The sequence below is a fragment of the Quercus suber genome, unplaced genomic scaffold (genome assembly GCF_002906115.3).
Source record: "Quercus suber isolate HL8 unplaced genomic scaffold, Cork oak 2.0 scaffold_16, whole genome shotgun sequence".
Classification (NCBI taxonomy): domain Eukaryota; kingdom Viridiplantae; phylum Streptophyta; class Magnoliopsida; order Fagales; family Fagaceae; genus Quercus; species Quercus suber.
The window spans coordinates 2,217,996-2,232,117 of NW_027069481.1; the positions used below are offsets into that span (position 1 = coordinate 2,217,996).

Here is a 14,122-nt window from a genome sequence, read left to right on the forward strand (position 1 = left end):
GGAATGGAGAGTGATGGAGTTGATTGATTGGTCTGACCGAACTTGGGATAAACAACTAATTGAGACAAAATTCCATGGAGATGATGCGGCTGCCATCCTCCAAATCCCATTAAGCAGAAGACATACGACTGATACTATATTTTGGGTTAACAATATAGATGGAGTATACTCTGTTAAATCCAGATACCATGTTGCAAGGCAAATGATGTTGGAAGTGAGTATGCAGGGAGAATGTTCAACTACTGGGGCAGATGGGTTAATATGGAATAAATTATGGAAGGTTCATATTCCTAATAAAATAAAGGTTTTCAGCTGGAGAGCTATCAATGACATTCTTCTCACCCGTGAAAATCTCGCTCGCAGACACATCGTGGAGGATAGCACCTGCGCACTGTGCAAGAGTTCAAAGGAATCAGCCATCCATGCATTATGGGAGTGTAGAGTTGCCCAGGATGTTTGGGCGGTGAGCTCAAGAAGGTTACAAAAAGGTGTGGGGCGTCAGCATGATTTCAGGCAGTTGATGGAGGAGTTGATGATGAAGTTACAGTCGGAGGAGCTCGAGATTTTTTTAGTGTAGGCATGGTTGCTGTGGACTCAAACGGAATTCAGTCATCCATGGTGGCCATATACAAGACCCATCTCGGCTTGCTAAAAGAGCCACTGATTTTTTGGAGGAATTTAAACAGTCACGTGACCATCTTGCTATTTCGACGTCCGTGAGGGGCTGCACAAGATGGAATCCTCCATCGGGTTAAGCTTCAAAATCAATTTTGATGCAGTAATTTTCCAGGACATAAATTCGACGGGCTTTAGAGCAATAATATGGAATGGCTTGGAGAGGTTATGGCATCAATCTCAGCGAAAGGTCCACCGGTCTGTAACAGTGAGGAGGCTGAAGTGTTGGCATGTAGGAAAGCTTTGGAGTTTGCAATAGATGCGGGGTTCTCGGATCTGGAGATAGAAGGTGATAATGCCACTGTTATGAATCACTTGTCCAACTCACAGGCTGTTCAATCTCGGCTGGGACACTTGTATGGTGATATCCAATATTTGGTTGCTGGACTAATTAAATGTCTTCTCTGTCAATTGTGTTCCTCGCTCAGCCAATTCAGTAGCTCACTCTTAAGCACGTTTTGCTAGATGTATTACTGATGAAGTGGTATGGTTAGAAGAGTCCCCTCCACCTGCTTTGGAGGCTTTGTACTTTGATTCTCATTAATTAATGATATAAGCTTTGGTCCGATTTAAAAAAATAATAATAATAAAAGAACATCCTCTATAATTATATTTCAAGTATTGAATAAAATTAATATTATTTTCCTATAAAATTTATGTGAGATTTACATAAATATTTTCACGTGCTAAACAACCGTTAATTTCATACTAATTGCAAGATGGTAAAGGATTAAGGAATATGCTATCCTTATTTCTCCTTTCCCTCTTTTATCTTTTTTTTTTTTTTTTTTTTGGTCTATAATTTTTAGATATGTTTTTTAACAATAAGAGAGAAAGGGGAGGTTTTTTTTTTTTTTTTTTTTTTTTTTTTTTTTTTTTTTTTTTTTTTTTTTTTTTCTGCCCCCCACAAATTCAGAAGATAAGATTTCAAATCCAAGTTATCCCTATGCAGGAATCTCTAAGAAAAATACTACATACACAATATTTTTATATGAAAGATGTTACGTCCAGTGCCGGCTCAATATGCTAAGCAATTGAGGCGATCGCTTAAGGCCCCTCAGCAAAAAAAGGCCCCAAATTCAACCAATCAAAAAATTTTAAATCTCAAAATGTTAGATGATAAAATAATGTCAATAATGACCCAAATAAAACCAATAAAAACCAAAATTTGCTAACTCAATTGTTGTGAAAAATGTTGTATATCGTAACATTATTTCTACCCAATAGAATCTATTTCTCGAAAGTATTAATTAAGCCCAAAATTTTAACCAATAAATAAAAGATAAATTTTCGTTAGATGTGTAACCTTTCACCTTCTCCATGGGTGTTTTTTAGTGTAGAATTCATTAACTCCCACACAGAGAAGCTAAAAAAACACACTCTCTCTCTTAACCAAACAACTAATCTCTCTCAACAAAACAAATAAAATTTAAAGACAAAAATTACATACATATTCAATCTCAAACCTCAATTTTTCTTGTATGAATTGCTGGAAATTTTGCCCCACTCTCTATTTAAAGCATAAAAAAGAAATTGTTTTGAAACTGTAGCTACTGCGCTTCAGACCTTCTTCTCCTCATTTGAGTCTGATCCTCAGGTTTGTTACTTCTCTAGATTGTTTCTTTCCTGAACTTTCTCATAATTCAAGCTATCTTGTTTTACTTTCTCTTTATTTTATTCTTGGTAATTACTTTAAATTCTGACACAGCACATAGGTAAACTCATTTTCATGGGACGTGGAGTAGCATAAGACCATAAATTTATTTTATTTTATTATTTTTAGTAATTATGGAACTACCGTTTGTACTTATCTCTTAGGGTTTTAATTTTTTAAATAAATTTCACCTTCAATTTTTTTTTGGTTGAGAATTTCATTGATTTGTTATAAAATAAATTTACTTGTATTCTCTTATATGGGTCCACATTAACACTTGTTGTTATTTTGTTAACAAATAAAACTATTTGGACCCATTAACACTTGTTGTTATTTTGTTAACAAATAAAACTATTTTTGTGAGGAAAAAAAAAAATATCATTAAAAAATTTTAATATTTAATTTTTTTTAAAAAGGCCCCACTCAAAATTGTTGTCTTAGGCCCCAAAACACATTAAGCAAGCCCTGGTTACGTCTACAACATTTTTACAATAAATCATAGATAACTAGTTGTTATTAGTTCAAATTTGAAACTAATACTAAGATGACTTTTTTGCCTTAACAATAAGAACCAATAACAACTTACCGCTTAGAATTTGTTGTAAAAATGTTGTGGACATATTATTTCTCTTTTTATAATATTTTCATAACAAATCTTAAGTGGCAGGTTGTTATTAGTTGTTATTGATCACGCGTGGATAAGATTAAGTTAATATAGTTTTAGTCTTTAGCAAAAGTTGAGATTGGATTGGAATAAGACCCCCTTTCATTGAATCCTTTAAATTTCTCAAATTTTTATTTAAATTTTAGACATGTGACATTTAAAAATCAAATAAATGTCATGTGCCTCACATCCAGCGATATAGAGAAAAAAAAATACTTCCTCCTATTTTTAACCGGTCGTGATATGTCTTACATTTAAACTAAAATGGGGAGGGGATTTTATTTCTTAATATACTTTCCACTTCCACCTCGATGAAAGTTGTAATCTTAACCTCGAAAAATGCAAAAAGGTGAAAGATTAAACAAAACTTAAGATTTTAAGTACACATCATGGTTTAAGTTGCCCAAGTTTCATTAGTTTCATAGAACTCTTTCTTATGTACTGGGCTTTTGTATTTTGTGTTCTATTCAAGGGGCACAGGAGATGAACTCATAAAATAAATTCCTTTGTTGTCCAGAAAGCAAATAACGAAGATCAATGTTCATGTCAGTAACAAAAGATGGAATACATATAACTAGGCCAAAGAGGGTTGACGTCTTATTTCCTATGCTTTTTCCCCCCTCCAAGGCCTAATGTTTGTTACTGGTACTCATATCGCATTGACCAAAAAAGTAAGGAAAAAATTGGAAACTAATATCAAGTCTCAAACAATTTCATTAGTTAGCAACATTTCCAAACTATTTAAAAAACTAACATCTTGAGTTTGAGTGACTCGATTTTGCTCTTTGAAATCAAGTTACAAAGCCTCAAGTTTTATGATTTCTCCACATGGAACTTGGAGTTCCATAACGAACAAAGAATCCAAAGAACAACCGTAACGAAAAAACCAAAGAACAAAGAATTCAAAGAACTTTAAAGAAGAAAGAACGCAACAAAAAAGGCAAATGTTAACTAAAAAAAAGAAGCAGATGCAGATCAACAAAGAGGAAAAAGGCAGATCAAAAACAACAAACTCACACCTGTAACAGTAACAACAAACCCAAAGAGATCAAAAACAAAGAACCATGCCCTCAGCTCCACCCACAAACCTAGATCTCCCTAACCACCCTTCAGCTTGAACTGAATCCAAGCAACGGCAGCTGACACTGAACTCAGGCAGCAAAAGCTCCAAGCGACAGCGACAAGGCTCAAAGCAAAGGATTTGTTGTAGAGCTTTTTTTCTTTCTCAAGCGTTTGTTTTTCCACTATCTCTTTTAACCCTAAACGTGCATAGCAAGAACTCAAGTGGTTCATACTCAAGTTCCACTAAAATTCTAGTCTATGAGACTCAAGTTGCTATGGTGAATTCGAGTCTACATGACTCAAGATGCTTGTTTTTTAAATAATTTAGAAACGTTGCTAACTAACGAAATTGTTTGAAACTTTATTTTTCAATTTTTTCCCAAAAAGTAATGCTATGAACGTAATAAAGACACAATATTTTCACAATTATTAACATAGCCTATTGTAATTGAAGATCACTTTCATCCAAGTCCACTATTGATAATATTATTATGCACCAATCACCACTATTGATAATATTATTATGCACCAATCACCACTTTTAATTTGTTGTGAATTTTTTTTTTTTTTAAAAGCATTGTATCCATAGACATATTGTTGATGAACGGAGTTAAAACAGTTTAGAGTAATTGCTATGTCATTTGCTTAAAACTCCCAGACAAGGGTAGTACTAGTATTTGAAATGAAGGTCCAGCTAAATGACTAAACTGTACCAGTTACCAAATGACACAAAAGGAGCTCAGTTTTGCACTTAATGAACAGAGAGAGACAAAGAGAGGATATTTTAATAGTCAAATTCGGAACCAACAAAATATTGAACTACCAAGGTTTGGAAACTTTAGGTGGAAGTCAGTAGCTTGAGCAAACTAGAAAACGAAAGTTTAACAACTTTTTAAATAGGCATCAAGAGGAACATGTTAAAATGTGGGACTTGAATGAATCCAATTCAGCTAGAACTTCTTCCTCGGGCCTGTATATCAAATCAATCATCCGCCATATCTGCACCAGAACCATCAATTTTTCATCAAGAAAATGTACAGCAGCAAAAACCCAAAATAATATCATATCTTGAAGTACATTTTATTTTTACATGCAAGTTGATTATTATTCAAGCAAAACGCTATCCCTCTGATATTTTTCACTATTAAACTACTGAAGGAAAAAAATGCACATTCTAAATGATAAGATACCAGTGTTAATATATATATATTGCTTACCTGCAGTGTACCACCTCCTCCAGTACTTTCACAATCATCAGACACACTGACAATTGTCCACGGATCAGATGCATTCCAATGGAAGTCCACAACCTTGTCCCTACATGCATAAAATATAAATCAAGTATTGTGTACAAAAACTTCAGAAAAAAGCATCCAGAAAGCATATAAGTGTATTAACATCCAATAAACAAGTAGTAACAAATACCAAATTCAGGCCCCCCAAAAAAACCTGTATAGATTTCTTCTCTTTTGTATAGCAAATCACACACACATAAGATACACAAATTCATACCTATGCCCAGCATGTCGGAAGAATAAGCCTGGAGGAACATTTTGCATTTTAGATCCAACATTACCAACCTGAAAGGCAATAGGATCAGTTACATGCATAACACATCCTGGAGGAACATTTTGCATTTTAGATCCAACATTACCAACCTGAAAGGCAATAGGATCAGTTACATGCATAACACAAGAAACATAAATGCAACAATGACTAAGCAAGAATTGAGCAATGAGTAGCAGGGAAGATCTAGTTGGAGTAATTAAATCTCACTTAACCACTCTGAATCGCTTTGGTGTAAAACTGAAGTAGAAATACTTCAAAGTCCAAAACCATGTATGACTAAAATCATCCACTCAACAAGTAAGAAATTATAAAGTGATTCAGAATAATACTTATAATCAGTCATAGTAGTAGGGACCATTGGATTGATAATTTGATACCTTCACTACTAACGAATAATACCAGTGAACGAAACCAGATTACTTCTAAAACTTCCTGAGAAGCTTGAGATTAGCAAAAAACAGCACTTGGAACAATAAAAAATAAAGGCGAAAATGCACTTTTCGTCCCTACATTTTGGGTCAATTCCCATTTTGGTCTCAAAATTGATTTCTTTGCAAATTTCATCCCTAAAAAAAGAAAATCATTTTTAAAATGGTCCCTGCCGTCAACCCACTAACGGAAACCTCCTACGTGGCAAACGGACTGTCCTTGCTGACGTGGCACTGACGTGGCCATTAAAATATTATTAAAAATAATTATTTGGCATTTTTAAATCCACATCAGCACCACGTTAGTTTTCTCAATTTTAATTTTAATTTTATTAAAAATAAAAATCCAGATTTCTCAATTTTAATTTCAATTAAAAAAAAATGAAAAACAAATAGAAAAAATTTACTTTTTTTAAGCTGTAAAGATTGAAGATCAAGCTCCATCGTGTTCTCATCTCTCACTCTCTCACACACACTAAACACCTCTCTCGGTCTCAAGAGCCAAATAGCGTGACCACTCAAAAATCAAAATCAAGACCAAGAGAACCCACAATCTCATGATCCCTAACCCGACAAACCCTAACCCTTTAAATTGAAGACCCACAAAACCCATCCCACGATCAAACCCTAGCAACCCAAGACGAATCAAGTTGGTTCACGACCGTGCCGATCTAGCTCAGGCGTTGAGGTCGCTGCCTTTTCCGGTGAAGAAGAGCGCCATCGCTTCGGTGGTTTGGGTTTGTGAACGATTTGGAGACGAATTCTTCTCCACCACGCACTGCCTATCTGACCCCAAACTCTCTAATCTCAAAATCTCATCTCCACTCAAAACCTTACACCCAATATTGACCAACGGCGAGCATATTAAGAGGCTGATCTTCGAAGTTTTGATCATGGAGGCCATGGGGTCTTAATGCCGTGAAAACAATGGGAAAATTTTGGATCTGGGTCTGTGTTTGTGTTTGATCTCTATTTGTTTGTTTGGTTGGTTGGTTGGTTTGTTTGTTTTTTTTTTTTTTTTTTTTTTTTTTTTTTTTTTGTGATCTGGGTCTGTGTTTGATCTTTATTTGTGATCTGGGTTTGTATTTGTGTTAGATTCTGTTTCTTTCTCTTTTTTCTTTTTCTTTTTTCTTTTTTCGTTTGTGTTGTTGTGAGCTGGGTGTGTTTATGTTTAATCTCTGTTTCTTTCTTCTTTTTTAGTTTGTGTTGTTGTGATCTGGGTTTGAGTTATTGGTTGCTAGGTTTGTGTTCTTGTAATCTAGGTTGAGTTATTCGTTCCTAGGTTTGATTGGGAAGAACACGAAGAACAAGTTGTAATGTTCTTATGAAAATTAATAATGATAAGTAATAATTTTTTTTAATTAAATTAGATTTAAGGTTTTTTAAAAAAATTTAATTTCTTTTTTATATAAATTTTCTGACGTGGCTTTATTTAAAAAAAAAATTAAAATGCTGACATGGATTTTAAAATGCCAAATAATTATTTTTAATAATATTTTAATGGCCATGTTAGCAAGAAGGGCACTCCGTTTGCCACGTAGGAGGTTTCCGTCAGTGGACTGACGGCAATGACCATTTTCAAAACAATTTTCCTTTTTTAGGGATGAAATTTGCAAAGAAATAAATTTTGGGACCAAAATGGGAATTGACCCAAAATGTAAGGACGAAAAGTGCATTTTCACCAAAAATAAATAAAATACCCTCAATACTTATCAATAATCAAAACTACCTCTGGAAATCAGTTTGCTCGCTAATCAAATAGTGAATGCAAGCCACATTTATAACAGGCAAATTGTGACGCTGGAAATCTGCTTGAAGGCTTTGCATAAATTCCTCCCCCCAACAAATCAACCCATACATATGTAGAACCACCTTATACACTGCATTTGATCATTATAGGAATAATAACTTTCCTCATTTACTGTCAGTTCACCATATATCTATCAGTTTCCATCTCTTACCATCACAGCATTGTTGGTTCTTTTTTTGATATGATCTATATTTTGTCCTATAATCTTGTGTGTGTGTGTGTGTGTGAGAGAGAGAGAGAGAGAGAGAGAGAGAGAGAGAGAGAGAGAGAGAGAGAGAGAGAGAGCAAGGCTGTATAGAGAAAAATTATAGCTTCATACCTTCTCATGATCCCAAATGTTCAAAATGCCATCCTCAGCAGAACTTCCAAAGACGGATGACTTGTCAGGAGACCACTGAAAACAAATGCATATTTTTTGTTAAAAATAACTAAATAAGTCCTATTCCTGAATATATAACAAAAGGCATTATGTAACATAAAGCCAAGAAAATAATCCCAAATCTTTTCTATCACCTGTACACAAAGGACAGCTGCATTGTGACCCTCAAATTTATGAACAGGTGATCCAACACCCCCAGAGGTGAGATTACGGCGATCAAACATGCGAACAGTAGCATCAGCAGACCTAAAACAAAAGCAAAGCAAATTTAAGTAAACTAAATAACGGTATGAACTATTTTTTTTTTTTTAAATGACAATTCAAATAGGTCCAGAAATAGAAAACATTGAAACAAAAGCACACAGATCATGACACATTCTGCATTGTGCAGCATCCAAGAGATCAATTTCATTATGCAAAGCCTGAGAGAAATAAATACCCTGTCAGAATGAAATTTACATCATGAGGATTCCAATCAACACAATGAAGATCAGCATCATGAGCTTTCTCAACCTGCCCAAATGACAACCAAATAACTGAGTCGCATCAAACATTTAATGCAAAGCCATGAGAAGAGAAGGCAGCAGCATTTTCAATTCTACAACACAAAATTTGCATAATAAAGACACTGTAGACAATGAGAAAGGATCCCTAAAACAATTAAGATGAGAAAATAAATAAAATTCCTATTAGAATAATCAGATGAATATTTAGATTTTATATGCCAGTAATTCATACTTAGAAAATCTTTGGTATTGTACCACAGCTTGCCATGGCACACTAAACTGATAGTCAAAAGAGGAAGAATTGCAACCTTGACAACTGGAGAGGATCCCACTCTTGCATCCCATAATATAAGGCAAGAATCATCGCCTACGCTACAGAACTCCTGTGCACTTTTAACACAAATAATAAATGCTTATCAGGAAATCAGGGAAAAACAGCACCTACAGTTCCTGTGCAATATAAGTATAAAAAAGGCATGAGATTCAGGAAATAGGGAAGAGCTTTGTTTTCTCTTGAAATATCTACAAGGGGATAATTCCCGAGTAATCCCCAGGCACTACCTCGATGTCAAATGACAGAAATAAAGAACATGTTAATCACTAAATTAAATGCATAATTGCAAATATGTGACAGATAATAAGTTATAGACCATGTGGAAAAATCACGAATATAGAACCACAAAACCATACATAATCAATGCATTTGACTATGATTGATGAAAGCTACCTTGATGGGCAGAACTGCACATCTTCTACGGTATCCTCGTGCCCTTGGTAGACACCCCGTGGACCAATAGAAGGGCTGTCTGCAGGTTTATCATTAGTCCCACCAGCCTTAGAGGCATGCTTAGCACTGCTGCCACCAGACCCTGGAGACTTCGTAGCCCCTGTGTCTGCTGCTAAAGTCGAGATATGATCATGAATACTCCACAAAACTACAGATTTGTCCTTGCCTGGCATAGAAAGTTCCCCAACAAATGATATGATTTGAAAGGAGATATAGTTCATAACTTAAGTAGAGGAAGAAGATGATCAACTCAAGTTCAACATCACAAAGAAGTTTTAATATTGACATTATCTGGGGGATAGACATGCAGCAAAGTTATTCAATTACAAACCCAATATCACATGACTCAATAAACGAGGATATATACATACATATACACACACACACACACACACACACACACACACACATGGCTAGTTAGCTGACATTGACAGAGGCACAAGATAAATATATCCATCACACTAACACTATCTAACATTAGATAAAATGATAATAAAAGAAATCCAACCTCCAGAAAGCACAAAGGGTTCAGTAGGACACATAGCAAGAGCAAATTCAGCATTATCTTGATGCCCAGTCAATATCTGTAAGACAATGCATTTGGAGTTAACAATTGCCAGCCTTGATATAGATATATATATATATATATAAGATACGAAGGGGGGAAATGAAATAGGACAAATAACAAAGAATTTTCAATGTATTAAAAAAATTCATGAAAAGGATAGCAAAAAGAGTTTCATTGCACAAGGCGCACCAGGTCTGGACGAGAATTTGTAGCTCCCAAAACAGCATGACGATTTGGTTGAGCCTCAACGTCCCAAATAAGGACCTGATCATAAACTCAAAACTTTAATGCATATTGAGCTTCCCTAGTTTATAAACTTCATATTCAAAGACAAAATACAAGATTTAAAAACCTTGAAATCTTGATAATCTGCATTTAAAAGAAAAGGGTAACATGAAGATAAATGCTTACATCAGGACTATCAGTGTGTGTGGCCACAATCTTACTATTCTGTGGGAGTTCCCTGATTCTGTTCACCTGCAAAATAATAATAAGAATAAGAACAAAAACAACTGTAATCATTGATATTTGATAGCTAATAAGACTAAAAGATCCTCATTTGCAGCCATTTTAAGTAGAAATGTAATTTTCTTTAAAAGTCACATGTACCTCGCCAGGATGTATAATAGTTTTGAACTTCTTTACAAATGGAGAACGCGCTTCCTCATTGAACTGTAAGATCAAGCAACCAGAGCATGCCAAGAGAATGCAACTGATGAGCAAACATTGTCACAGAACCACCACCAAAAACAAACGGAAGATTGGGTGTGGGGGATTATGAATAATGCATGTTCCATCAGGAAATCACCTGTGATATGTGCTCTGCTGCTGCAACCCTAGGTTTAACTACCTCACAGTTTGCTATGACAAGGGTATTTGGAACACTGCCATCAGTCTGATTAAAAAGACAACAAAAGATAAAACCACTAGGATAAATCAACATATACAATCCCAGAGTAAACAAGATGATACACAAACAACAGACAATGACATCACACAGTGACTTAATATCAACTCCATATGAGCAGGAAAGTAAATCACAAATGCACAATATGAAAATAATGATAAGTTCAACAATATTAATAATTTATTTTTCAAATCATACATAATAAAATACAGCAACAAAGATCTGGCAGTTGGAATAAGTAATCTAGAATGTATAACAAATTTCCAACCAGGCACTCATGAGAATGTTTTAAATTTGTAGTGTTAAGCTGTTAGAAATACTCATTACTGAACTTTAACTTCAGAATTACTCATTTCCCAGAACAAACATATTGAACCAATTCCCACAATTACAGAATAAATTCATTGGTAATTTCATTCTTTGATTTACAATTAACATTCCAAAATCAACACAATGCCTTGACAATCAACAATGAAAAAACAGATTCAAACACTGCAACAGACAGAAAATATCTTGCCTGTTCCGAAAGGTAAAGACGTTGGCGATTCTTGTAAGTGGCTTGCTCTAGTTGCGGACCCCATCTATCAATACCAACAAATAAAGGATCAGCTTACTTTTTCTGAACCTTTAACCATAAATAAAGCGTAGCTATGTTACCTAGCAGCTTCATTTCATTTCCATATGAGAAACCCTAACTACAAGATTTTTATGGACAAACACATGCCCACCAAATAAATTACAGTAACACACATAATCAAAACCCTTGAAGTGGAATTTTTACATAGGCGTGATACGAGACATATAGTTGAGCACCACCATAATCAAACTTTTCATTCCATTGCATTCATGGTTTAGAAATTAAATCAGACATAAGACATTATCCCAAACGATTCATTTCTCTTTTCCTTTACCCACATTTTCCCACCTGCCAAAACAGATCTAAAAATTAACTTAGTACTACAAATTCACAAACATTCTTTAAAAAAGACAGTATTCTCAACATCTTAAAAACAATGGAATGCATGTCTAATACCCATCTTCCTTCACATTCTAGAGAACAAAACAAAATAAAACCTAAAGCCCACAACTTTATTCTAAACCGACTTTTCCTTTCTCCACTTTCCATCTACTTTTCCCACATTTTCTCAGCATCCAAAAAGACAGTAAAAAAAGCCAATATTACACAATAGAAAGCAATTATCTTTAACTACCAAAAAAAAAATGCAAAAAAATCCTCTAGAAAGCATAGTACGGACAACCCACATTGCTATTTATTCTTAATGTTCATCAAATCCCAGAACCGAAAACAGCATAAAACCAAAAACCCATCATCTTAATCTAATTCAACTTTTTCTTTCCTTCATTTTCCCTACAGTTTTCCCTGCATCCACAAAGACAGTTATAGGCAATATTACACAATAAAAAGCAAGTACCTTGAAATGCAAACAAAACCCTCAAGACAGAATAGTACGGACAACCCACATTGCAATTTGTTTTTAATTTTCATCAAACCCCAGAACCCAAAACAGCATAAAACCAAAAACCCATCATTTTAATATACTTTACTTTACTCTTTTACTTTTTTTTTCCTTTGCTTTCCCTAACACTTTTCCCAGCATCCAAACAGACACTAACCCAACAAAATCAAACAAAAATGGAAACCCTAAAGAGTGAGAAAGAGAGAGCAATGGGGGTTTTGATTTAGAGAGAAGTAAGTACAGACCGGCAAGAGAGAGAAGGCCAAACGAGGTTGTGATTGGCGAGCCAGTCGTAGAGCACTGGCACCAGCGATTTCCATTGAGTGTACCTCTCATCCACTGATGGCTCTGTTCCTTTCCCTCTCTCTTTCATTTCTCTCTCTTTCTCTATCTCTCTGATTCTCTCTTTGTGAGACTTTCTTCCTCTTGTTTTATATATCAAAGTTGGTGAGGTGGGTTTCAATTTCCCGCCTATGAAAATGTAGGGTCTGTCTGTCTGTCAGAGTCTCTCACTCACTCTCTTTATGTAAGAAGTGAAAAATGGACCAATACGTGTGTCTGTCACTTGTCAGGGGCCTCGGGGCTTTAACACAACGATAGTCTCCTTCAAGAGAATAAAGAGTGGTGATTAGGATTATACTCCTATCTCTGCTTCACATAAATGTATAATTAAATTAGTAAAAATTTTATCTTGTATTATAAAAAAGAAATGAAGTTACCTATAATTTTTTTTTAAAAGGAATTTGTTATTTTCTTTCTGTTTTCATAAATAAACATCATTTTCCTATTACAATTTACTCCATTAGAAACTTCTAACCTAAAGATCATTAACATTATTTTTTTGCCAAAACACCTCCTAAGATTTCAATTATTTCTTATGGCTTTCTGGAATTTATATATCTGCCAAATTGAACATTGAAACTAATTTTTATTAACTCTTATGGACGGAAAAATCACTTGACCATCATGCGATCATATTAAAAATACTCACCAATTGATTTACATCATTACTCACATGATGGTTGCATGATTTTTCGTTCATAAAAGCTAATAAAAGTTAGTCCCAAAAAACAATATGGTAGATGGTAAAAAAAAGATTATATATATATATATAAACCTTAAGGTTTTAGAATGAAAAATCGAAACTCTATACATACTAAGTTTATGAATTTATGGCCATTAACTTTTTGTGTTATATGTTAGTATGCAACATTCTCTCGTGTAGGAATGGACCCAGCAAGTGTGACTGTGTGAGACTCATCCTTATGTGATAGGGATGTTAAATATAAAATTTACACATAATGCCACATTGGTTAGCAAGTACCCAATCTAGATCGGTAAATTTCACAAACCTACCCTAAGGTTTGTGATAATACTAACTAGGTCCAAAATATTTTAAAACCCACCAATTTAGTCCTTAAAAGACAACTTTGTCCCTAAATTTGACTCTCTTCTCTCTCTCTCTCTCTCTCTTAAACTCTCTTCTCTGAATTCTCTCTCTCAAAATTCTCTCTCTAACCAGTGAAACCCATCGCCTAACAAACCCATATCACCCACACCCATAGTCACCTAAAAAACCCACCGCCTAGCAAACTCATATCACCTACACCCATTACCGCCTAGAAAACCCATTGG

General features: G+C 34.7%; 1 protein-coding gene across 1 annotated transcript; it reads right to left on the reverse strand.

The window, feature by feature from the left end:
- Positions 1 to 4,779: 4,779 nt before the first annotated feature.
- LOC111985253 (WD-40 repeat-containing protein MSI4) lies at positions 4,780 to 13,052 on the reverse strand. Its single transcript, XM_065783081.1, has 15 exons — positions 12,733 to 13,052; positions 11,527 to 11,590; positions 10,911 to 10,997; positions 10,712 to 10,774; positions 10,514 to 10,579; positions 10,292 to 10,366; positions 10,043 to 10,118; positions 9,475 to 9,700; positions 9,056 to 9,137; positions 8,681 to 8,754; positions 8,376 to 8,487; positions 8,182 to 8,256; positions 5,568 to 5,635; positions 5,273 to 5,372; positions 4,780 to 5,054 (listed from the first exon to the last, which is right to left on the reverse strand). Exons 1-15 carry the CDS (start codon positions 12,858 to 12,860, stop codon positions 4,959 to 4,961), a joined length of 1,392 nt encoding a protein of 463 aa, XP_065639153.1. The 5' UTR covers positions 12,861 to 13,052; the 3' UTR covers positions 4,780 to 4,958.
- Positions 13,053 to 14,122: the final 1,070 nt, after the last annotated feature.

What these genes read in the sequence shown, in the direction of transcription:
- LOC111985253 (XM_065783081.1), bottom strand. Translation starts at nt 12,860, where the DNA reads ATGAAAGAGAGAGGGAAAGGAACAGAGCCATCAGTGGATGAGAGGTAC. An exon ending in CTATTATACATCCTGGCGAG is followed by an intron (nt 10,580 to 10,711) that starts GTACATGTGACT and finishes ATTATTTTGCAG; the next exon opens with GTGAACAGAATCAGGGAACT. An exon ending in CAGCTGTCCTTTGTGTACAG is followed by an intron (nt 8,257 to 8,375) that starts GTGATAGAAAAG and finishes ATTTGTTTTCAG; the next exon opens with TGGTCTCCTGACAAGTCATC.